This window comes from Amphiprion ocellaris, chromosome 19 (assembly GCF_022539595.1).
Source record: "Amphiprion ocellaris isolate individual 3 ecotype Okinawa chromosome 19, ASM2253959v1, whole genome shotgun sequence".
In the NCBI taxonomy this organism is placed as follows: Eukaryota; Metazoa; Chordata; class Actinopteri; family Pomacentridae; genus Amphiprion; species Amphiprion ocellaris.
In genome coordinates this window covers 22,794,389-22,818,673 of record NC_072784.1, presented here as the reverse complement: position 1 = coordinate 22,818,673, position 24,285 = coordinate 22,794,389, and the positions used below count along the sequence as shown (strand labels likewise).

Sequence of the window (24,285 nt, the reverse complement as noted above, 5' to 3'; positions counted from 1 at the left end):
TGTTTGTCTTTGTATGTGGCCCTGCGACAGACTGGCGACCTGTCTAGGGTGTCCCCTGCCTTCGCCCGAGTCAGCTGGGATAGGATCCAGCCCCCCCCCCCCCGCGACCCTAGTGAGGATTAAGCGGTGTATAGATAATGGATGGATGGATGGAGTTTACAAGTACTGTGACTCTGTAATGGAAATCTGCTGCCACACAGTGGACACAACAGCAACATGTGACATTCACAGACCCACGAGCCTGTCCATGTGCACAGATATGCACTTTATCAATCATAGCACTCTCGGGATTTCACAATAAGAAATAATTCTAAGTAAATTGATATTTATAAATATGCAATATTATATGTAATTAGTTTTAAAAATGCATTGTATTGTAAGCTCCATTATAAGCAGCAAAATGTGCTTTATTTTCACGGCGCTGCTGGTATTCAAGCAGAATGATATCAAATTTAAAGCCTGCATGCATGGGAAGGATGATCTGATATGAATGAAATCTGCTACCATGAAAGGTTTGATATGATAACACATAGAGAGGTGATGTGATTCCTCGATAAATATTAACGTATAAACAGTCCTTATAGCGCACTAATGTAGCCTGTTTCTCTCAGTGGTTACAGTAAAAATCGTTAACATGTATCGTACCAATTGCATCAATGGTAAACAGCGATGGCTACCAGTCACGTGTGGCTCTCTCTCGTCAGTGCAGCGCCACTTTGCGGGCCTATTGGCTGTACCTTCTAGTTACGGAGTGACCTGTTCTCTGATTGGTCCTTAACGCCTGTCAGTCATTGCTGTCACCGCCCTCTCATAATGCAGCATGGGCGAAAATACCAGACCCAAGAGCTTCAGCTGAGGAAGGAGACCCTGCTATTGTCAAGTATTTCAACTGTTTGAACGAAAGGTGAGAGAATAAACGCACGAACTCGTTTAATATACCTTAGATGCGTCATTTCCAGGCAGCTGTTGTCAAAGTGAAAAGGCAGAATGTGGCGGCTGGGGATTGTTAGCCACCTGGACGTTGTGGTGCTAACTCACATTGCAGCACTGAGGGAGGCTGAAGGCTTTCGCCACGTTAAGGTAGCTCGCTGGCTAATTCTCTGCTGCCGCTGTGTAGCTTACAAACGGCAGAACACGAACAGTCGTCAACAGGAAAATACAACCGATTTCATATTGTAGAGCTTGAGGATTTAGCGAATGTATTACGATGTTTTGTCGTTAAACCTTTAACCGTTCAGCTCGAAATTAGCCGTGGCTGACGTTAGCAACATAGCATTTATGCTAAGATGACTGGCCCGTAGTGTTGAGTCCAGCTGGTGAATACATGCTGACCCGGCTACTGTATGGAGCTAAAAAAATTAACCACAAGAACTGAAAATATGAATAAATGAGGGAACAAGCTAGTTTTAGCTAGTATAAACAAGCTAAACAACGGAAGAACTTAAGAAGTGACAGCAAAAGAGGTGCTGCTTTCAAGTGACATCAATTAATATCTATCCTTCGCATTGCTAGTCTACGAGTGGGTGCTTATGATTTACAGATTTTATTGTGTTCTGGTTGTTATTATTTCCATTTCAATATGAGGTAATCCTGTACCAATTATTTGTGCCAGCGACACAATTGCGTTGACTACAAAAACATAATTTGCCAAAATAAAGTTGTACCTTGTAGATGAACGATAATGCTAGATTCTATCAGGCCTCTGTAACTGAGAATCCAAAAATCTCGAAATGCTATAGACGTGGTTCATTTTGACTTTGTCTTTCTCAGTAGTTGTTACAATATTTTTAGAAGCCCCTGAAGTCATCATCCATCCCTTAGCTGTAAGTGATCACTTTAATGCACGATCTCCATTTATTTAAAACAAAAATATAATGTACTTATTTACTATTAGTGTTCATGGCCATTTTTCTCATTATTATGTGCTCTGTAGCTAAGATTCCACAAAGAAAATAAAACACGTGCCACAATCTCCCAGAGCCTAACATCTTTGGACATTTCTTCCAAAGATTATTGTTTTTCGTTCTAGGTAAATCATTCAATTTTAAACTATTAAAAATACAGAGAAGATGAAAATCCTCACAGTTGTGAAGTTGTAATAAGCAAATGCTGAAATTTTTGCCTGAAAACGGTTGCCAAAATAGCTGCTGATTTAATTCTTTGTTGATGACCTAATAGAATAATAATCAAATCATTTCATTTTTTTATTAGTGTGGCAGAGTTGCTGTTTTTTTTGTCAGTGTGTGAAATACATGCGACTTGTGAATTGTTGTCAGTTGTATTTTTACAAGTTGAGCAAAAAAAATGACACCTCTGCTGATGTGTCTAAAATGTCAGTGTGGTGATTACCTCTAAAATATGAGACAAGCAGATTTAATTTTTTTTGGAAGTACTTAGTGTTAGTAATAACGTGAATTAAAAGTAAGACACATCTTAATGTTTATATTGAGAGATCTCAAGATACTAATTACATGTACATAACTTAAAATGATTTAACAAGACAGAATGATATATTTTAATGTCAGACTCCAAAAGTGGCACTTGGCATTGATGACAGATGGACAACAGCAAACACAGCCCATCTTACATTAACATATGGTGCGAAAAATTATTTAATGTACCTTGAAATGTTTTCTAAATTCCCAATGATTTATTCTTTACACCCAGCATCTACGAGCCATGTTAACATCCATAGGCATCATTCAGTGTTACTTTTGTTGACAGTTGGCCTTGTTTGACCAGGCATCACTTTGTTTGACTGCAAGACCATCATTTTGTGTTAATGCATTGTAATTGTCTTTAAAATCAATCTAAACTGGTGAACAACTCGCATTACCTTAAACATGACAGGAAAAAAATTGAACTTTACCTTTAATGGCATGATTTTAGATAACTGGTCACTGTTAGTGTATTTGCCAAGACTAACGTAAACATTAGAAAGTTTCTTTGTGCCATGAGCACGTAGATCACTAATTAATGTGACATAATCTGATTAGACATGCATGTTGTGGTCAGTGTATCACCACAGCTGCCTGCTCTAGTGGTGGCATCACTGCAGTTAGCTGTTTCCCTGTGGGCTGTGTCGTTCTTAGTTGTATCAGTATCAGCAGCATGTGAAGGTCAGCATGCCCTTGTGCATACAATGCATGTTCAGTCCTCCTTCCCTCTTCATGACGTCACTGCCCACTCTGATGAGCACGACACTCATGGAACTCGGTGCCTTTGGTGTTATATTATACTACTGTAACATCTATGTGATGTTTTTTTTTTCTTTTACACATATTCAATCAGCACTGAGCATATTTTGACAGCTTGCTGTCTTCTGTAGAAAATATCACATCAAAAGTCATTCACACTGCTGACTCTAGTAGACAGATGTGGAAATGCACACAAACCATTCTCTACACTGAAATGGTCCTGTTACTACACTAGATGGCAAATGAAAATGTGTTGTTTTTTTTTTTTAAAGCTGCATGCTATCTTTTAGTTTGGTGATTTATTTTGGGGGATGATCTCTTATGTCATTTACCCTACAGATAGCATGACATTTTTTTACTTAAGTGCCATGCCAATCGGAAGAATCAAGATAGCAATGACATATTGATACAGACATAAAATTACTTGTATAAGTAGTACAAATGTGACCTGGCAGGTAACAGCATCATCACGCATCATCACGCTCATTCTCTGTATCTCTTTCGAAGCAAGGTTAGGATATGTGGCCTGGAGAGGTACCTACTGAAGCACAAACAAACAGGGGTGGTGATAGGCACTTAGTTTATTATTAGAAAGACACTTTAAACATTAAATTGAACATTAGATTTATTTCTCTATTTGGCTCAGAGAACCATAATGTTCATAATACTTTGAGATGCTTTTGAATAGGGCATTGATGTAATAAGATGACATATTATTGATCCTTCTGGGGAAATTGGTGAAACAACCTTTGTTACTTGTTTGGCACAGCCTAATGTGAAGTGACACCCAGCCTGTGTTTATTCTGCAGTGATGTTCCAACAATGCCGATAGTGGATAAACTCAAGGAGGCATTAAAACCTGGTCGAAAGGAGACAGGTGATGAGGGTGACCTCAACAAACTATTGGCTTCTTCTGCCAAGAAGGTCCTTTTGCAGAAAATAGAGTTTGAGCCTGCCAGCAAGGGTTTCTCCTACCAGCTGGACAGCCTAAAGAACAAGTATGTGATCCTCAATCCAAGGACTGAGGGTGCTACAGGGCAGAAGGCTACAGAGCCTGTCCAAATAAAGAGGCAAGGTAAGCTCTGAAATTGAACTGTCATTTGAGCCAATAGTCTGACATCTTTCATATTTTGTGCTTTGATATTCGCCATAAAAGCCCAGTTTTTGTTTTCTGTATATCACTTTTTTGACTCCCCTTCTGCTTCAGTCTCAGAGAATGTGATTGGGAGTCAGAGTGATGGGATCCCTGCCCCACAGAAGATGCTCTTTCCAGGGAACAAACTTACCCTCAAATGGGAGCGTGTGTACAGGGTGGGAGCCGGCCTCCACAACCTGGGAAACACCTGCTTCCTCAACTCCACAGTGCAGTGTCTCACTTACACCCCGCCACTTGCCAACTACTTACTCTCAAAGGAGCACAGCCGTACCTGTGAGTACTTGATTTGTGTTCTTCTGTGGTGTCAGAGCCTACTGTCCCATTCACTTATGTTTTTCCATCACTACACAGAAATCTTACAGGTTTGGGAATTACTCTTACTGGGCCTGTGTTCGGATATGTCTGGCTGACTGTCACTATGCAGTTAGAAACCAAGCAGCTGAATTTAGCTGCATTTCACATTTAAGACTGATTTTATCCTGTGCTATATAGGGAAAAGCTTAGCTAAACCCCACTGCAGAAGCTGCAGTATAAACTGTATTTGTGGTTTAATCTCATTGCAGTGCCATGTCCTGTCCAAATCACTTAATCATCAAAATGACTTGGAGAGGTCACTGTTTCTGAGCTTCAACTTAGACCTGCAGTCGACCTGGTTTAACTGAAGGCTGAGGTCATAATGTTCATTTTAAAGACAGACTGAACCAGCACAGAACTTTTTATATTTCTAAAATATGAAATCTTTTGCAGCACATTTTTATTCTTCTGAAGATGGTGTCCCACATTAAGTGTTCTCTAGAGTATTGCCACCAGAGTAATATAAAAATGTTAATTTCACATTTAAACTTAAATAATATTTTAGAATATTTCTTTGAAATATAACTGGAAAATATTAAGCAGAATGCATATTAACACACAGTATTTTTGAGAATGACATAATCCTGATTCAGACTTTTTTGACAGACTGTTTTGGGGGTTTTTTTGTACCCAGTGTAGTAAATACATGTTTGCCTTGTTTCTTTTTAGCTACGGTACAGAGGAACCACATTAAACACATTTTGTTGTTTTCCGATTAATGGTAACGTTTGTCTGAATGTGCGTACCAACCAATGTCATTGAATTTTCAGGATATGAAGTGATTAAAGTACATCTTCTTGAGAGTCAAAATGACTCACTTCTGTACTTTTATTTGTATTTTATTATGCGTTTCAGGTCACCAGTCAGGCTTTTGTATGATCTGTGTAATGCAGAACCACATCATCCAAGCCTTCGCCAACACAGGCAATGCCATTAAGCCTGTCTCCTTCATCAGAGACCTAAAAAGTAAGACGTTTGTGACGGCTAGTTTGCCATGCAAGTTTGCAATGTAGGTTGTGTCAGCAGGAGATAGTAGCACCTTATTTTTGGTTAAATACTGCCAGAGGCACTGTGACGCATCACTGGCCACAGTGTCCCATGTGACCGCGTCCGCCAGTAACTGCAGTACATAGCTGAAGCGATGAGACTGCAGGTAGTGAGTGAATACCACACTGATTCTGGTGATGAGGTGTGAGTTGCACCGTGACATGGTGCTATAGTCTCACTGCACCTTAATCCCCTCCCTACCTGCCTGCTTCCTCCTTATGTGCTGCTGCAATCATGTCTCCACCTCCTGCGCCTCTTTTTCTGTCTCTCCCTCCCCCTTTCATCTGCTCCCTCCCTCCTTCCCCAATGCCCTCTCTGTCTCCTTGTGACTGCGAGCTGAGAAGAGCAGCTTTAGCACAAAAATGTACAGGCCACCTGCCTCCCTTTTTTTCCACCAGGCCTCAGAGATGTATTGCATGAGTTTTTTGGTTTCCCTGTACATTCATTTACCTGGTGGCCTCCCCTGCAGCTAGAAATGTTCCACCGCAGCTAGAAATGTTCCACCACAGCTAGAACGATGTAGATGCAAACGATGAAAATTCAACATTCAACACTTTTCTGTACCTCTTGCTTAGTGAGCCCTCCCCCCCGAAAAACAACAACAACAAAAAAAAAACTACATTCAAAGACAGTGCTGTCATCACATTGAAATCCAGAAGAGCATACTGTAAATGATTCTGGAATTGCCCTCAGATCACACAGCTGGGGTTTCACAAACAAAATAAAAGAACAACACACCTATCTAATGCCCACTGATGCCATGTCTTCAAGATGTTGTCTTCCTCCTCTCCTGCCTGGAATAGGTCATTAGTGCATGGTGTCTTATTCGTTTTCCCTGCTCTGGGGTGACTCATTGTCTTTAATGTTCAGGGATGCTATTCTGGAAATGTTGTGATGACCACATTATAGTTCTACCAGTTCACACTCTCCCCTTTTACATTAGAAAATGAAAGTAGGAGCAAAGTCTTTAGAGCTGCATTAGTTTTAATGTGGGACTTTTACTGTAGATGAGATGCTAGCTTGCTGAGGTCACTGTATGCTTTCTATCAGGCTATTATTCAAGTGCATGTCTAAGATGCATGAGGTGCTAAAGTTAGAGGTCAACTGTAAGTACCTGTGAAAGTCTTTTTTGAACTTCACTGTACATTAACTTATTTCCATCTATTACTTTATAAATTTGACTTGATGCTTGAGTTTCTCTATTTCTGATTAGAGTGTCATGTTATGGATTAGTAAGTGTGTCTTTCACTGATTGATTTTTAGTTATTGCCAGTAATCCCTGTATTTAGGGAATGTCTGAAACACTGAAACAGTGTTTCCTCTAGGATTTTTTCCCAGCAGCGAAGCTGCTCTGCTCCTTACTTTTGTTAATTCACTCTGCTTTGAGACAGTAAATTAACACAAATTTAATTTGTACTTCTGTTTTCACCAGAAATTGCCAGACATTTTCGCTTTGGGAGTCAAGAAGATGCTCATGAATTTTTGCGGTACACCATCGATGCCATGCAGAAAGCCTGTCTCAATGGCTACCCAAAGTAAATTTTTATGCTTGTTAAAAGTATTTGTTTTATAAACATCACATGAATAACATTTTCCTTTGTTTATTTCTGCTTTTAGACTTGACAGGCAGACCCAGGCCACAACATTGGTTCACCAGATCTTTGGAGGTTACCTCAGGTCAAGAGGTATTGACTGTTGTTTTTTTTTCTCCTCACAGACAGAACAGTTGAAAGAAAAAATGTTGCTGGAGCTCTGCACTTTTTAAAATTTGCACATTTGTTGCTTTTGATATTACATTATTGATCTATTTCCCATTAGACTAGCCTAAGTCTAAGTCAGTGTGAACATAGTTTAATGCTCATCTTTATAACGATGCATAAAAACTATTGAATCTATTGTTGGCCTTCTGTTTCTTCACCCACAAAATAGTTTGTGTAATTCTTTAGAAAAAAACATTTTTGCCATTTTGCGGGAGTTAGCTTTTCTAATCTTCAAGATTGTTTTGAATCTCCAGAAAAAACAATTCGAGACTGTTTCTGAAACCCTCTGTAGATGTTCTCCGTCTGAATTATATGTCTGCATAATGCATCAGTTTCAAATGAGAGCAGCTTGTAAAGCCTCCTTTTTATGTGGTTTCAGGTGTTATGTTGACCCAGTAACTAATGCCTGTCAGATTTTAAATGGAAATATTGATAAGAGTGTTAAATATACAGGAACTTTCCGTCAGTGTTTGATCTCAGCAACAGTGGTTTGAGGTTCTTGATAGATTTGTGTTCACAGGAAATGGAACAGTGGCTTGTGTGACATGTTGCAAAATAGATTGGGTTTATTCAGAAGCATCAACACTCTATTCTCTATTTTGTCTTCCAGTGAAATGCTCTGTTTGTAAAAGTGTGTCAGACACATATGACCCTTACCTGGACATTGCTGTTGAGATACGGGTATGTTATAAGATCTCAATATGACTTTCATTCCCATAAAAATATTATATAAATATATAGGGTTTGAAAAAAATTGCTTCATTAACGCCAACTATTTCTCTCTTTTTGTATTTCAGCAAGCAGCAAACATTGTGCGAGCCCTGGAACTATTTGTTAAACCAGATGTATTAAGTGGAGAGAATGCTTACATGTGTGCCAAGTGAGTTTTATTTACATAGTCTGACAACATCCAAGTAAATGAAAAATTGATTAATAAAAGCAGTCTTTATTGATTTTTTTTTTTTCTTTTTAATCTTCAGGTGCAAAAAGAAAGTGCCGGCCACGAAGCGCTTCACAGTCCATCGAACATCTAACGTACTGACCCTTTCGCTGAAGAGGTTTGCCAACTTCAGTGGAGGAAAAATAACAAAGGTTAACAACAAATTCTCACACCATTGACTGTTGAAAAGAGCTGCCCCTTTCTTCAGTGTGTCTCATATTTCTGTCATTTTCTTCTTTTTTTTTTTTTTGTAGGATGTTGGTTATCCAGAATTTCTTAACATCCGCCCCTACATGTCTCAGAGCTCAGGAGATCCTGTTATGTATGGCCTCTATGCTGTTCTGGTGCATTCTGGCTACAGTTGTCATGCTGGTCACTACTACTGCTATGTCAAGGTAAGGCGCACAGCACATCTCTGTTTATTTCTTAAAAAAAAAAAAAAAATACAAGGAAACCGTAATATAAGCTGTCTTGTTTTCAAGGTGCTTGTTTGACATGAAAACAGTTAGGAATGTAATTCTGTGTGATCGTAAATGCGCTTTATATGATTGTAACAGCGTTGACTGAGCTTAAAATAAATATATTTCACAGCTAATTAGTGCATAAGGTTTGAGATTAGTGATTGGCGTTTTGAGTCCAATTGCAGAATTTTTTAATGTTTATCTCTCTTTTGTTCGTCCTAGGCGAGCAATGGACAATGGTACCAGATGAATGATTCAATGGTGCACTCGAGTAACATCAAAGTGGTCTTGAACCAGCAGGCTTATGTGCTTTTCTACTTGAGGTAAGATGCTAGAGAGCGCTGCAAGAGATCAAGAAAGATGTTGTCTGTACCTCCTGGATTTATAATCAAATAAACTGCCATGTGTGATTGTTGTTAAAGGATCCCTGAAACCAAGAAGAATGCAGATGGGCAGACTACCAAACAGGGCATGCTGCATTCTGGGAAGATGAACATGACATCGGAACCAATAATAAGGGCCAACCTGAATGGACCTCTCTCTTCTCCGCAGGTCACAAAGGTATAAGAAAAGATGATATTTGACCTTAAATATTTTTGTGAACTTGTTAAGAGTGTTAGAGCTTTTAACATTTTGATCAAATAGTGGATTTTTAATGAAAGTTCAACTCCTCTGGACAGAAACTTGAGCCTGCACAGCTGCGTAAGATCCAGTCTATGGATGGTGGTTTAGGTTTGCCCATCTCCAGAAACGGTGTGAGCACTCAACCACAGCCCAGACTTTCCAACTGGACAGCATCCTCCAACGGCCCACCGAAGCTGCCGGGCGGACCCACAGTTATCGAGGAACCTTTCAAGAAGGTGAAGAAGCCCTCTCCCCAGAGCCAGGCACAGTCTCGCAGCAGCACTCCGACCCCTTCAAACAATGGGGTCAGCAGGACAGAGGAGAACAAAAAGCAGGGTGGCGAGGGCAGAGGCATGGCAGCATCTACCTCATTTAAGTCTTTGTCAGACTCTTCCTCTGCTGACACCACTGACTCGAAGGTACAATGTCCAGTGAAGGCGCACAAATACAAATGTTACTTTACAAGCAGGGCCAAGGCAACTTTTGTCATCTGATAGCATTTTTTACATAATTGTTGGTGCACCAAAATATGTGAGGATGATAACCAAAGCAAGCCTCCTCACAGTAAAGAAAAACTGCAAAACATTAATAAATAGATATTTTCTATTATGTTAAACATGATGAGAAGTGTCCATCACAGTGTCTTCAGGCAAAAGGTGTCATACCAGATACCTTCAGTTAATAGTACCATACAAACATAAAACAAGGAAAAGAGGTATGTTCTTATATTTGGGAAGCTGGAACTAAGGAATCTTTATAACCTTTGTTATAAAGGTTATATAGATAAGGACCTAAATAGCTAATGGAATATCAAAGTAGCTTTGATTTACTCACCGAGGACTCTTAATAGTTTGAGCTCTAATGTTAATCAAAGCATAGTATGTGAAGCATATAACATCCTAATAGCTAACTTCATTATTGTCTGGTTTGCAGAGCACCTAATGCATACAATTTCCAGTTCAAGGAATAGTCTAACTAAAGTGTTTGTAGCAGCAAACTTAGCAAGTGTGTCATAAGTGTTTGCAGGATTTTAACGAAGATGCACAACAGCTGTATCAGGTTGTGTGGATGCACGGAAGTATAACTGTTACCTTTGATCACCTCTCTTTTGGTCAGGACTCCGTTGGTGCTAAAAGTGCACCAGTAGGAGAGACTCCCTCCACTCCTCGGAAAGGCTCCAATGGCCTGGCATCACCAGCCAGGAGCGTGGAGCGCTCTCAGAGCACAGAGGAACAGAAGACGGCAAAAATAAAACCCCCAGCCCTCAACAACATCACATCTGAAGCCACCAGCACCATGTCACCTCCACCTGCCAAGAAACTGGCCCTGTCGGCCAAGAAGGTGAACTTCATTCCCATCCACAGCAGCTGCACCACCTCCTGTGTTAGTGAAATCTCATGATAACTTGGATTCCTCTTGTGTCACTTCACACTACTGTCCCAAATTTGACCATTGATTTCAGTGACTAGTATTTAAGGCAAGTAAACGCTCATTTTTCAGCTAAATTTTCTGCCATGTGTAATGAGTTATTCCTCCAGTGTACCTGTCTAATCAACCACACGTTAGAACTTGTTTAGAGTTTGTCTTCTTTTCCTTAAGTTTGCTCTTTATTTCTAACCATTTCTAATTCTTCTTTGCCATACCCTTTCCTCTTTGTTTTCCTCCCTTCATCTTTTCCTGCCATCCCTTTTAATCGTCCCCTTTCTTTTTATTTGATTCTCTTCCTTATTTTGTCACATTCATGGCTATTTTCTTTAGACCACCAAGTTTTTATTTATGTCAATAACTGCAGGCTCGCAGCCGGAGTCTGAGCAGCATTGATGTACTGCCCCATTTGCCATGCCAGCTGTCCAGTGACCCCATGAATCAAAATCAACTTAACTCCTTCACCTTTGCCTCACGTACTCATGCTCACAGGTATGAAGTGTGAATTTGATTGCACATGGGAAATGCTATTTAAAATGCAGATTTTATTATTTGAATATCAGCACTTTGAAGACTTGGTCGGTTCAGATGTTTTTTCTTCTCTCCCAGAGCTGGTCCATTCCATTCACCTAAAGTCCAGTCATCACCTTTAGTCCACTCAAGAGGATCATTCAAACAGCAGAGCTCTCAGAAACAATCCCTTCTCTCCACACTGCAAAAACCAAATGCCAGCCTTTCTCTTAAAACCAACGGGCTTCACTGTCCTGGCCCAAAGAGTCCCAAGTCTTCCAGCAACCTTAATTCTGTGGTCCAAGAACCAGATCTCAGCAACCCTCCAGCTCAACTAATCAACCAAAAGAAGAAGAAGAAAAAGAAGCGGCGGCATTCTGAGGTGGAGCGTGATGCAGAGCCAGTCGTATCCCCAGCTCAGATGATACAATCCAGCCCTTTGAAGTCAGCTAGTGAGAAGAAAAGCAAGAAGAAAAAGAAAAAGCGAAAGAGGGAGACTGAGGATGGAGAGAAAATGAAGGAGAGGGAGTTCGTCCCATCTCATTTGGACACATCAAGCCAGGAGGAGGATTGGTGTCAGGGTGGCATATGGAGTCTAACGTCTCATTCTAATGCAGAACAGTTGAAGCAGAAGCCTCAGCTATCTAGCGCTACCCCAATGCAATGTGAGTCAAACCAAGAAGAACAGAAAAGGGACTCTGTGTCGAAGAAGAGGAAGAAGAAAAAGAAGATGACTCAACTGGGAGAGGCTCTACAGGACACAAATTCAGCATGCTCTGCATCAGAAAGGTGAGCTGAAGGTATTGTTAGATGTTAGATGTGTGCTTTTGTTTCTTCTCTTCAAAATCTACTGCCTCATGTTAACATTAAGCTACAACTTGGCAGTTGTAGCTGCAACAATAAATCCACTAATTGGTTAGTTCTGAACTATTTCTTTCATTGTCAAGTGCCAAGTCTTTTGATAATGGATTAATCAGTAAGTTTTTAAGGTTAAACGTCTGCATTTTTCAGATTCCAGTTTTTCAAATGTGAACAATTCTGGACTCTCTTTAAATATTTTCGGTTTGTGCACAAAAAAAAATATGTAGTTTTGGGTGTTAGGAAACACTAATTAACATTTTTATAAATTTTCAGATTTTATACAGACCAATCAAATAATCAGTTAATCAAAGAAATAATTGGCAGATGAATTGATGATAAAAATGTGAAACTCTGTTGCAGCTCTATTTGTTTCTATAACAACCGGCTGGCTCTTTTAGTGAACTGTACCGAACTGTGTCCATCTCTGAAGGACTTTTTGGAAACTCAAAATGTAACAACTGTGCTACACACTGACTTCACGACATGAAGGAAATATTTTTCAAACTGTGGTTGAAAGTGTTTTAATCACTAGTTTGCTCTTCATAAAGCACTCAGCATCATTTATTCTTTTCTATAGATATTTCATTAACTCAACTTTGTATAATTAAGGATTGGATGCAGGCAAAGCAGTTGCTTTTTATTAAATCTACACATCTATCTTTTTCCACCAACAGCAATTCTGACATGAAGACCACAGGCATTCAGAATGATACACAAGATCAGAAAATGTTGAGAAAGAAGTTTAAAATGCAGAAAAAAATGCTTAAAGAAGAGGTGCGACTGTGGGACGAGAGCAAGCATCATTTGCATGCTGAGCCTGAAGCAGTTGAGACCCCTTCTAAAAAGGACACCACCGAGAGTAACAAAATAATCAAACAAAGTACAGGTATGTGTGTACACTTACAACAAATGTGTCCTTGTGTCGTGGAAACTCCAATGAGGCATTTGTGATCTTGTTACCATGCCAACACCAAATGTACAATGGCCTGCTACCATGATTAGAGCCATTTGCCAAAAAAAATCCCTCTATGCCAGCACAGCCTCTCAGCCTTTCTTTTGAGTGACCAGTCATTTCACTCATATACTAGAGCATGGCCCAGTACATTTTGAGAATGCCAGATTTTAACCACAGTTCAGTTTTTGTTATTGTCTTTAAAAAAAAAAATTCTGATTGCTTTATTTCAAATGCAGCCACAGTGGTGGTGTGGGACAGCCAAGTGAGGGACGGCTACAAACGCAGTCAAGCGCCAGCAGCTGATGGAAAGGCATCAGGTGATGCACCGACCCGTGCTGGTCCTGCAGCCTGGGACGGAAAAAAGTCAAGTGGTGTGGTGGAAGAGCTACTACGGAATGCCACAGATAAGGCCTATGGAGCCAATGGTGAGACATCGAGTGATGTATAAATCTAAATATTTGCACAGTGAAGCTTTAATTTCACCGAAATCATTGAATTTTTAGCTAAATATTCACAGTTTCCATATACCTTAATAGGTTGTTTTTGTCTAATCTAGTCCTCAGCTGGGATGGTGAGTCCTCTGCTATTAGTAGAGATGCCATTGAAGATACTCGAGCTGCCAAGCATGACACTGTGATCGATGAGTGGGATGAAGACTTTGACAGGGGAAAGGTAAGGTAAAAATTAAACGGCAAGAAATTCTAACAATAATTTCATAAAATATAGTTCTTCTTGCGGATTAAAACACAAATTTAGTACTACCATGTTGCTTAAAGTCCGTTTGAACTGCATTCTTGTAGGCCAAATAGTGTAAAAACTCCCTCTCCCAACACTTTTGTCAACTATTTATTGCATTTTTCATGTATACACTCTGATGCAACACTGTCATTGTTTCCCTGGAGGGATGTGTTGGCGTTATTTCTGTCTTTAAACAATACAGTGCCCCCTCCTTCTCCCTATAACAATTTTGAAGACATTTGATTTCCAACATGATCAGACGGCACATCTCAAAAAGCAGTTCTGAAACCATAACCTAGGAATGCACAGTTAATCAAAAATAATAACAGGATCGCAATTTTGGCCTTCTACAATTAAATAATATGGACGACTGCAATATTGACTTTCAAAATGCAAGTTCTGTTCATAGAAAACAGTCCATTTAGATGAAATCAGTTCATTTCAGCAGAGATGAATCAACTTTAGAATGCCTTATTTCACTCTTTTTCATGTCATTTTTGGTCAGATGCCTGTCTCTATTGCAAGTTCCGCAGTAACTGAGGAGAAAAGAGACTTTTCTGTGTAGAGCATTTTTACCCTGACCTGTTTAAAGGGCATTTAGGGAACACTGGTAAATCGCAGGGTCTATCAGTTAAAATATGTTCAGGAAATTTTTGGCACAGTCTTATTTATACTTTGCCTGTGAGAGATGGACTGACTTCCTAGGACCTCCTTTGATATTGTATTTCAGTATAATGAGATATTCATTAGCAGGAATGTAGCACATCGTGTAAGCAGCCGTTTATTTTGATGTGCAATAAAGATATTTTGTACCATAACAATGTAAAGTTGTGATCTTAATTGTGATCACAATAATCCTGATTATCATTTTGGCCATGATGGTGCAATATATTGTGGAAATGACTCTTCAAATTTCTCTTTTTTCACCAAAAAACAGGTGAAAAAAACAAAGAACTGTAAAAGAACTAAGTGGCAAAGTGGCAGCAGCATCTTCCAGAAAATCCAGGACAGGCGGAACAAGTGGTCTGCAACACTCGGAGGAAAGAGAGTTTTTGGAGTCCGTCGCTGAGAGTCCAATTGCTGCTGAGGTCTTGCTGACTGGAAATTGAGACGACAAAACTGTATACCAAACTTCTGTACCTTTTCTTTCTCTCTTTTAATTTCTGTCCTTTGTTCGCTTCAGTTCCCTAAATTTAGAACTAAGATATGTGCCAAAAGTAGCACATGAGACTGCACTCATAGCTGTCCCTTTGACTGTAAATAGCAGGTTTAAAATTACCAACATTAAATGTTGTCTTCACTGGCCAGTCGGGGTTCACAACTTACGACCCTTTTTAATCCAAATGCCACAGGGAGGGGCTGCAATTTTTCTATGCATTCAGTATTTAACAGAAAGCCTACACATGTCCATGTCACATAAATTACTTACTATGTTGGCATCCTTTGAGCCTTGGTTATTGCCCAGAGAATCTGCTCCTTTGAGATGAATAAAATGCACCGTATACGTAAAGGGTAAGCTGTAACTCTTTGGCTTTCATGTGTTTAAAACTCTATACAATCTCAGAGCATACTGTGCTGCTTTTGCAGACATAAGGGCTCAGCAAGTTAGACATTTTTTAACCCTTCTTCTGAAATGATTCTATACCAAATTACACAGATCCAAAATTGTTTATTCATTAAAATTTATATAATTTTAGTTTTCTTAATAATTGTCTTATTTTATACCTTTTGTTAAACGTAGTTTTATTTTACTGCAGTGTCTGTCTCACATGGCTTGTTTTAAAAAGGACCAAATTTTGCCTGCATGTTGTTGGTAAAATTATGGTTTGAAGTTATAACAATTTTCTAAATATGCATGCATAAAGTGGTTCAAAAGTATTCACTGAGCTGATTTCTCTTCATACTGCATTTTTGGTTATGTGCCACTGATTCTTTTCTCTTTTTGTTTTTGTGTTCCTTAACAGTTCAGCTATTTGTGGATGCATTGGTATTGGCGAACAACACATTGGATGCGATCAGTTCTATTACATCTGAATAATTACGTGTACATTCTCGTTTTCTGATGGTTCATGGTGCAATGTGCATTTGCAGAGTAGACATTGGGGTTTCTGAAGGAACTCAGGCAGGAGCAGTTATTTTCTACTGTGCAACTATTTAACTATGTAGCTCATTTCATCAGTTCTTTCAGAATCACTCATTCTGGGGATTTGACCTTTCCATTTTCTGTAACAAACTTGCCACAAACTGTTCTTCACCAATGTACTGAAATAAAAGGGTTCAATTTTGTACTTCAGGCACTGTGTTAGAATGGGACTGCCACATAACAATAACGTATTTTCCCCTTGTATCTTATATCTCTATGCAATTTTCTGATGGTCATGCTGGTCATCTAGACACTGGGCTGAGACTCGGGTAACTCAGAGAGACTCAGACCTGTATACCACTATCATCTCTGATCAGACTCCCGTTTCATGTCAGAGCAGTCCCCCTCCCCTCAGTCACCATGTTGCATCCTGTACATCCTGTAGAAACTGTTTTATACAAAGTATTTCAGGTGTGGAAACCATGGGATCATCTTGCACCAATCTGGGCACAGATGCATAGAAAAACTAACGTTATAACAAAATGCTTTGCCAGTGTAGAACACTGTATAGTCCATGTTGTGCTACCTGTGTTTCCCTCCAATGCTGTAAAGATTTGCCCATGCATTTCTTTTCATTCTAGAAATGTTGCCTTGAATTGGCTATAAAAAGTATAGGAATTAATGTTATAAATTTATAATTTAAAGAAGAAAAGACACATATCTTTAATGTGCTACTAATACTCAGATTAGTTGGTGGTTGTTAACTTGAGAATTTACCTGCAAATGTGTTTGTTCATTTGTGTTTAAGAGAGTTGTTTTCATGCAAGACCTTCCCTATGTCACTGTAGTGTGTACAGTACAAGAGAGGCTACGGCAATCCAGTTTCCACCCGATATGTTTATCGGTTGTAAAATCGACGTGAGAGCCTCAAACTGACACAAAGGAAGATTTAACAAAGTAAATGGACAGTTCACATGTTTGCATTGATGATTCTATATTTTGCGCCACCTTTTCTGACCAGGTAAGAGACCTTTCATAATGAAAGTAGCTCTTACCACATTATAGTTAACTGAAAAGGTGCAATAAAGTTGTGACTTTTGTGAGTTGATTGTGCATTTTTTTGTCTTCAATTTCATATATATATATATATATATATATATATATATATATATATATATATATATATATATATATATATATATATATATTAGGTCTGGGACCTTAATGCGTTAATTTCGATTAATTAATTGCCGCGAAAATAACGCGTTAAAGCTAGTAATCTGTGAATGTAGCAGACAGATGAAAAATGCAGATAAATAGAAATGAAACATTTTTGTGGTTTAAGTTTTTACTCCGTGGAGGCTCTGCCTCCTTGGAGGAGGAATAACATAAACAACAAAAATATCTCTTTTAATAACTTAATTATAAACTTTCTGTTTATAAAAAATTACATAAATAAAAAATGATATTCCTATATAAAAAAACATCAAAATTACACCATTTATCAGACCCAGAAAAGATGAAAACAGAATGAATCTCTGGATTTTCAACTTTCTGAAGCTCCTTGAATTACTTATACTGATTTTATGTGCCATACAGTGGAAAAAACAACTAAATTCAGGCTTTAAGTCATCAAAATCACTTTTTCTATGTGTCCCATTTTCCTTTTCTTAAATTTTAAATTATAAACACGTATATGTCTACTCATTGATTCAACTGTCAACCACAATATATTTGAATTGAAAAACTTCACTTATTGTGTCAAATATTGCCATTTGACAAAACTGCAATTAATTGCGATTAATTAGTTACAAAGCGGGCTGCACAGTGGTGTAGTGGTTAGCACTTTCGCCTTGCAGTGAGAAGGTCCCTGGTTCGCGCCCCGGCTTTCCCGGGATCTTTCTGCATGGAGTTTGCATGTTCTCCCTGTGCATGCGTGGGTTTTCTCCGGGTACTCCGGCTTCCTCCCACAGTCCAGCCCCCCCGCGACCCTAATGAGGATTAAGCGGTGTATAGATAATGGATGGATGGATGGATAATTACAAAGCCTGTAATTAATTAGATTACATTTTTTTAATTGAGTCCCACTACTGATATATATATATATATATATATATGTATATATGTATATATATATATATATATATATATATATATATATATATATATATGTAATATGCCTAATTTATAGTGATCTGATTTAGAAATTTTGCCATTTAGATAGTAGTAAGCATTGTTTAAGTGACATTTTACTGCAGTGTAGCTTCCAATTCCACATTTGGTATTTATTCATGCATTCTTTCTTAGACCAATTACGCTGCATCAAGTTTCTGTCACATTCACTTGATAAGAAGTAATTTATTAAAATGTTTCAAGTGGTTAAGGTTGAAATATTTACCCTTAAGTCACTTCTGGTGAAAACCTAACTAATGTACACACGTGGACAAAATTGTCGGTACCCCTTGGTTAATGAAAGAAAAACCCACAATGGTCAGAAATAATTTGAATCTGACAAAAGTAATAATAAATAAAAATTGTGAAAATTATCCAATGAAAATCAGATATTGCTTTTGAACCATGGTTCAACAGAATTATTTTAAAAAATAAACTCATGAAACAGGCCTGGACAAAAATGGTGGTACCCCTAGAGAAGACTGAAAATAATGTGACCATGGGGACATGTTCAATCAAGGTGTGTCCTCTAATTAGCATCACAGGTGTCTGGCTTTGTAGGAATGGACCCACAGAGAATTATAACCCTGACTCTAATCTGCAGCTTTACTGGGATTTATAGCAAGGTTTAGCTCATTGCTTATAGCTGTAAAGTCAACATCTTTTTAAATTTGAAAAAAATTGGGAATTTTTGCTTTTGGTGGACCAGAAAATCAGGTGAGATTTAGCCTGTGTAACCATTTGATCTTGAAAAGGTCTAGACCAAATGTATTTGCAACACCAAATGGCAGGTAGGTATGTCAATTGTTTGATGCATTAAAGGGCCTTTATTATGCAAAATCCACTTCCTCATTGTTATTACATCTTCCCGGTGTTTCTACGGATTCACAAAACCTGAGAAAAAGCTATGTATTTCTTTCCTTTATAGCTCAGGAAATATGTCACTAAACGGACCTTTGAAGTCTGCAGCCTTTCGTGATGCCACAACAAGGCAAGCCTCGTTTTTTTCAAAGCCTTTCAAATGAATAATCAAAGAAATTCAACTTTTAAAAAAATCATTTATTTATTTTATGCAGCTGTGTATGATAAGTGCCCTCGACTTTGGCCATGGCTGCAATGTTATGGCGGTACAGGCCATTATATCGCAGTATAAAAATACCCCAAACTTAGTAAGAATATGACAGGAGCTTGCAGTTCGTACAGTTAACTTGCTAAAAATGTGTATATTATTATTTTAAGAGCCTTTTAAAGGTATTTCCCTCAGGAGTTGGCTGCAACCAACAGTGGAGTTAAAAGAGTGAATGTAATCGTAATCAACTGAGAAGGTGTCCGTGTCCTACTGCCTCTATGTGGCAATAATAATAATAATGATAATGATGAAGATGAGGAAGAAGAAGAAAAAGAAAGAAATGAATCAATTTTTAAAAAATCTGTCTCAAATTTCAGAGCAAATGCATTTTTAAAAGCATATTTAATTGTAAACTTTAAAAATTAAAGATTAAAAAGCAATTTTCTACAATATTTTGAATGCTCGTATTGTTATAGGCTATTTATTTAGATATAAATGTGTGCAGTGCATGTTTAGATTTTCTCTAACCTAAAAACAAATAGAAAATATTTATATAATTGTTGCATTTGAGCTTACAGCAAAGAAATTGTGGAAAATCGATACCCTTATGGTAAATAACAAAAACCTCATTAGCATCCAGCAAAGTTAAAGGCAAGTCAGTGCGTGACGTCACGTGTGTGGTAGGCGGGGCCAGCTGCTGTTTCTCTCGCTGCATATCAGCGACCAGCCAGTGTCGGCGGCGCAAACACATCGGAAACGTCAACTACAGGTGCAAACAAAACAGCAACTAGCTAAAAAGTATCATATTTAAGATAGCTTGTGTCTCCGAGAGCCTGTTTTCAAGTTGGGAGGTGAGCGGAAGGCAGAGAAGAGTCGAGAAAAGGGACGGCAGGTATCCGGATTGCTGCGGGCGCTCGGCGAGAGAGACATCCCCGGACAGGGACTCCTGCAGCAGCATCAGGACCACCAGGATGGAGGGGGAGACGTACGGTTAGTAGTCATCACCACCCACTTACACTAAGACACCTGAGTGTATGCTTTATGTGTGTACCGTGGTCGTGCTCTGCTTTGCCAAGAGATCAGGAATGCCAGACTGTAGTCTACTGTTTCCAGTCAGCCTGCTTGGTGGGACTCTCTCACTTAAAATTACAGCATGTCACACTACAAACTAGTCTATATGCCATGCTGTCTGCAGTCGGATGTTTATCTCATTTAAATACCACAAAGGAAGCACCCTGTTGTTTTTGTTTTGTTTTTTTATAAGCCAGTTAAAAAAAAAAAACTGGTGGCCTCTGTGCTGTTTCACAGTCAGAGAGATATAAAAAGATCTGCTTGTTGAATTATTAACCGTCACACTGCAGCTATGACAGCATGGTGGACACTAAAAAAAAAAAACTCTACATATTTACACTGAAAAAATATATGCAGTGAGAAACCGAGAGAAAGTTTTTGCTCTTAAGTGAATTTACCTGGTTTATTCATCCCAGGCAGGCATCTTTACTGAGGTACACTGATGACACAGATTTTGCAAAAATCCTACTTATAAAACCGCCCCTCATTTACAGGAACCTCGGTTCCCTGACATCATATTTATCTATAGGGTGACCTGTCTGATGATGTCAGGCCATGATGAGCCACAGTGATGGCTTAGCTTAGGCAATGAAAGAAGCGTCACCTCAATTATTTAGCAGTTTAGGTTTTCTGTGAGCTCAACGCATCTCAAAATAGAACCCCCAGCAATGGCCTCATTGCATGATGTCAACTGATTCTCTGTTAGAAAGAGGGAGAGCTGGTTCTCCACAGAAAGTTTTAGTCTAATCTAAGTAGAAGTCAGTTTTTGGGGATGATTGATTTGTGCTCTCATACAATTTTTCTGCATATCAGCTTCTGGCAAAACAACAATCTGCATAAAGGATCCAGTAGTGACTTGGCAGCCTGGACAGCCTGTACAGTATGTTTTCTCTCGGCTCCAGAACAGTATAATCGTATTTATTTGCAGGCGTCTTCCCTTGTCAGTGCTTTCCTATTTGCAATGCAGCTGAAGAATCACTTTGCGATTATGTAATTATCTGCTAAAGTGTGAGGCATAAGAGAGGAGCCGTGCTGAAGCTCCCACCACATTCAAATAACATTCTCACTGTCCCTGACACCGTCTTAGTCAAATTGACAGCTTGTGGATCTGAATGAGTACGTGCAAGTCATATCATCTCTTCTGTTCCTGAGCACCATGACTGTTGAGCATAACTGAAGTCTGAGGAGAGAGGATAGAAGTAATCCATCTGCTATCAAGACTCAAGTCTCAGAGACTTCATTTTATTTTGGTAAAAATATGTTCCCTGCCTTTTTTTAAAAAAAAGTTTATTATTAATGCAGACCAGACTTATGCAACTGAAATGTTACATTTATGTGGAGGCTTAGAATGCGTCTGAAGATAGTCTGTACATTTTATAGCCTTGTAGTGATACATGTACAGTTTATGACAATTTATGACAGGATGATCATACTGTATTTCTGCACAGTAATGCTGCTAGGTGCTGGTGCCCTAAACCAGCTATCTTGGGATTCTTTGGGTGCGGCTCTATTTCAAGACTCACTTCAAAGCCGTTGAGCTTCAGGGTGTTAAAATTTCTTTGTTTTATCTTTTCTGTGTGTGCATTTTGCCATCTGCCTGCACCTGTGAGTGCAGCTCAGTTTCTCTTTGCATAATGAAATCTGCATGCACAAAGGAAGTGTGTCTGTTCATAGGCGTGGTGCGCTCCTGTGACAGGTGCGTGTGGTTACTGTGGTTATAGGTATCATCTCTCTCTCTCTCTCTCTCAGTTTGACCCCTCCTTCTTGGGTGAGTGATTGACACGAGAGAAATATGGATACTTCAACTGGCCTGTAACATGTTGTTTTCTCACTGTCACTCTCTACTTGTGTAATGACAGCTTTACTCAAGCTCCAAGCTGCACTCATGTTCAAAGCATACTCAGACTGTCACAGCAGCAGCAGCAACAAAATCTCAGCAGACTTATTCCAGACATCTCATTCCCAATGAAAAAAAAAATACTGTGACATGGAAATCAAAAGCTGTAAAAAAAGAAGTTGAAGTTTGCTTCTTCAAAGTTGAGAGAGGCAAACTGTGCAGCAGCTGTTCTCCTTCCTTTAATGTAAGATTAAGATGTATAAATAATTTCCCTCCCAAATTAAGCTGATTGATGAAACCAGATGAAAACATTATTCCTTTGTTTTCCAGAATTAAAACTACACTAAACACAGAGAGATACAGATAAAAAGTAGCACACAGAGGCAGGATATTAGGGTTTCAAAACAGCTGTGATGAAAACGTTGCAATCAGTGCTACAAGTTATAATCAGGAAGATGTTATCATATTCAGTATATATTTAGGTGCAGTAGCTTTATCCTTTGTGGTGAGGATATTCAGTTTAGCTGCATCAGCAGCGGTGCTGATTCTGCCTCCACTCAGCCAGTTGTTAGTCACCAGTGGTGATGCTAACATTAGGCTGCCATGTAGGAGTTCCACCGACACAGATCAGCCAGCTTTCTGTAGATTAGGGATTCAGCTGGGGAAATTCTGCAATCAAACAGAAAACTTCCCAACCTACCTGATTATTTGAAGACAAATGCATGACTGATTTTTATCAGAATCTCCACGAGGCAGCTGAGAAATTTCTGCTTGTAATATTTACTCATGCAGTCAAATGCTCAACCCACGTAAATATTATAGCTGACTTTAAGCTAGACTCCAGAGGCCTTCTGGTTTGCGTCATGAGCAAGGGGTGTTGTTACATGCTATGTCCACTTGGTGGCATGTACTGCCCAAAGAAGCTCATCATCTGGGTTCAGTCTAGTTCAACGGCAGGCCCAACATACTGTACAGACAACTACATGAAGCAATGACATCTCAGCCCCTGTTGCTCTGGCTACATTAAGTTTTTTACCTCATGTTGCCAGTACACATTTAATTACTTAGGTGTGCCAAATTGTTGTACCAAATTATTACTGCAATGTGAAAATTCAGTGATTTCTAAAGGGAGTTCTTTTCCCTCCCACTCATCAGCTGGAAACAGACTACAGAATCAGCTACTTTTATCAACTGTTAGTTGAGCTAAATCCGTATGTACGTACTGTAGATGTCAGAGCTTTTTAACAGCTATGCCAATTTAGTGGGCAGATAGCAACATATTTCCTCATAATTTATTTGTTCCACATGCACACTACTGAATATTCACATTGACTGGGCTGCACGTGTGTGTACGTGCCAAAACCATTATTTATCTGTAGCTTTACAAGTTCAGTATTAATGTGTAAACTGGAACCATTCTGGCACCCTTTGAATGAATGCACCTGGTACTTAACTTTGAATTGCACTTCATGGCCTCATGAGTCAACATTTAACAGCGATACGAAATAATGACCTTAGATTAACTGTTACTGTTCAGCATAACACACTGGCATCGTTCCATTTGCAGCAGTAATGTGTTTTTTGGCTTTGCTTGGAAGTAGAATCATACACTAGGCCCTCTGTACACCTACACACTATCTATCTATCGATCGATCGATCTATCTATCTATCTATCTATCTATCTATCTATCTATCTATCTATCTATCTATCTATCTATCTATCTATCTATCTATCTATCTATCTATCTATCTATCTATGTCCATGGTTTCTGCAGGTGCAGGTAATGTGGAGTTGTGCAGAGGGGGAGGAATATGCATACTAAAAAAGAGGAGAAACATTTCTGCTGACTTCACTGCATGCTGTGTCGCTGTTCCTCCCGTGACAGTGCTGTTCCTTTGGGTGATGTGCAGCTGCCGCATTTAAAGTAGTCAGGACTGACTTTGCAGTTCATGCAGGGGTCAATCTGAAGTGCTCGGCCCTCTGGGGCCATGAGCTGGGCAGTGCTTATTGGATCAAAAGTAATG

The 24,285-nt window shown here is 39.0% G+C and overlaps 2 protein-coding genes across 3 annotated transcripts in view; both read left to right on the top strand.

The window, feature by feature from the left end:
- The first annotated feature begins 797 nt into the window (after positions 1-797).
- On the top strand, positions 798-17,214 carry usp36 (ubiquitin specific peptidase 36). 2 transcript variants are annotated; one of them, XM_055005409.1, is made up of 20 exons: positions 798-904; positions 4,007-4,272; positions 4,405-4,626; positions 5,563-5,673; positions 7,187-7,289; positions 7,372-7,439; positions 8,125-8,195; positions 8,312-8,394; positions 8,495-8,606; positions 8,709-8,849; positions 9,138-9,238; positions 9,338-9,476; positions 9,596-9,775; positions 10,656-10,880; positions 11,332-11,456; positions 11,574-12,263; positions 13,010-13,221; positions 13,527-13,715; positions 13,847-13,962; positions 14,966-17,214. In XM_055005409.1, exons 2-20 carry the CDS (start codon positions 4,020-4,022, stop codon positions 15,095-15,097), a joined length of 3,273 nt encoding a protein of 1,090 aa, XP_054861384.1. In that variant the 5' UTR covers positions 798-904; positions 4,007-4,019; the 3' UTR covers positions 15,098-17,214. The 2 variants fall into 2 exon arrangements, with proteins under 2 accessions (XP_054861384.1, XP_023120083.2); XM_023264315.3 differs by having other exon boundaries at positions 9,596-9,958.
- A 2,883-nt stretch (positions 17,215-20,097) lies between these two features.
- cyth1a (cytohesin 1a) overlaps positions 20,098-24,285 on the top strand; it is a 44,635-nt gene continuing 40,447 nt past the window's right edge. The window contains exon 1 of the mRNA XM_023264256.3: positions 20,098-20,342. Within this exon, the coding sequence (XP_023120024.1) occupies positions 20,324-20,342 (19 nt within the window). The 5' untranslated portion in view covers positions 20,098-20,323. The remainder of the gene's footprint in view (positions 20,343-24,285) is intronic.

Coding starts and splice junctions, on each gene's coding strand:
- usp36 (XM_023264315.3), top strand. CDS start 4,020: ATGCCGATAGTGGATAAACTCAAGGAGGCATTAAAACCTGGTCGAAAG. Junction 9,477..9,595: donor CTTCTCCGCAGGTCACAAAG/GTATAAGAAAAG, acceptor TCCTCTGGACAG/AAACTTGAGCCTGCACAGCT. Junction 11,457..11,573: donor TCACGTACTCATGCTCACAG/GTATGAAGTGTG, acceptor CTTCTCTCCCAG/AGCTGGTCCATTCCATTCAC.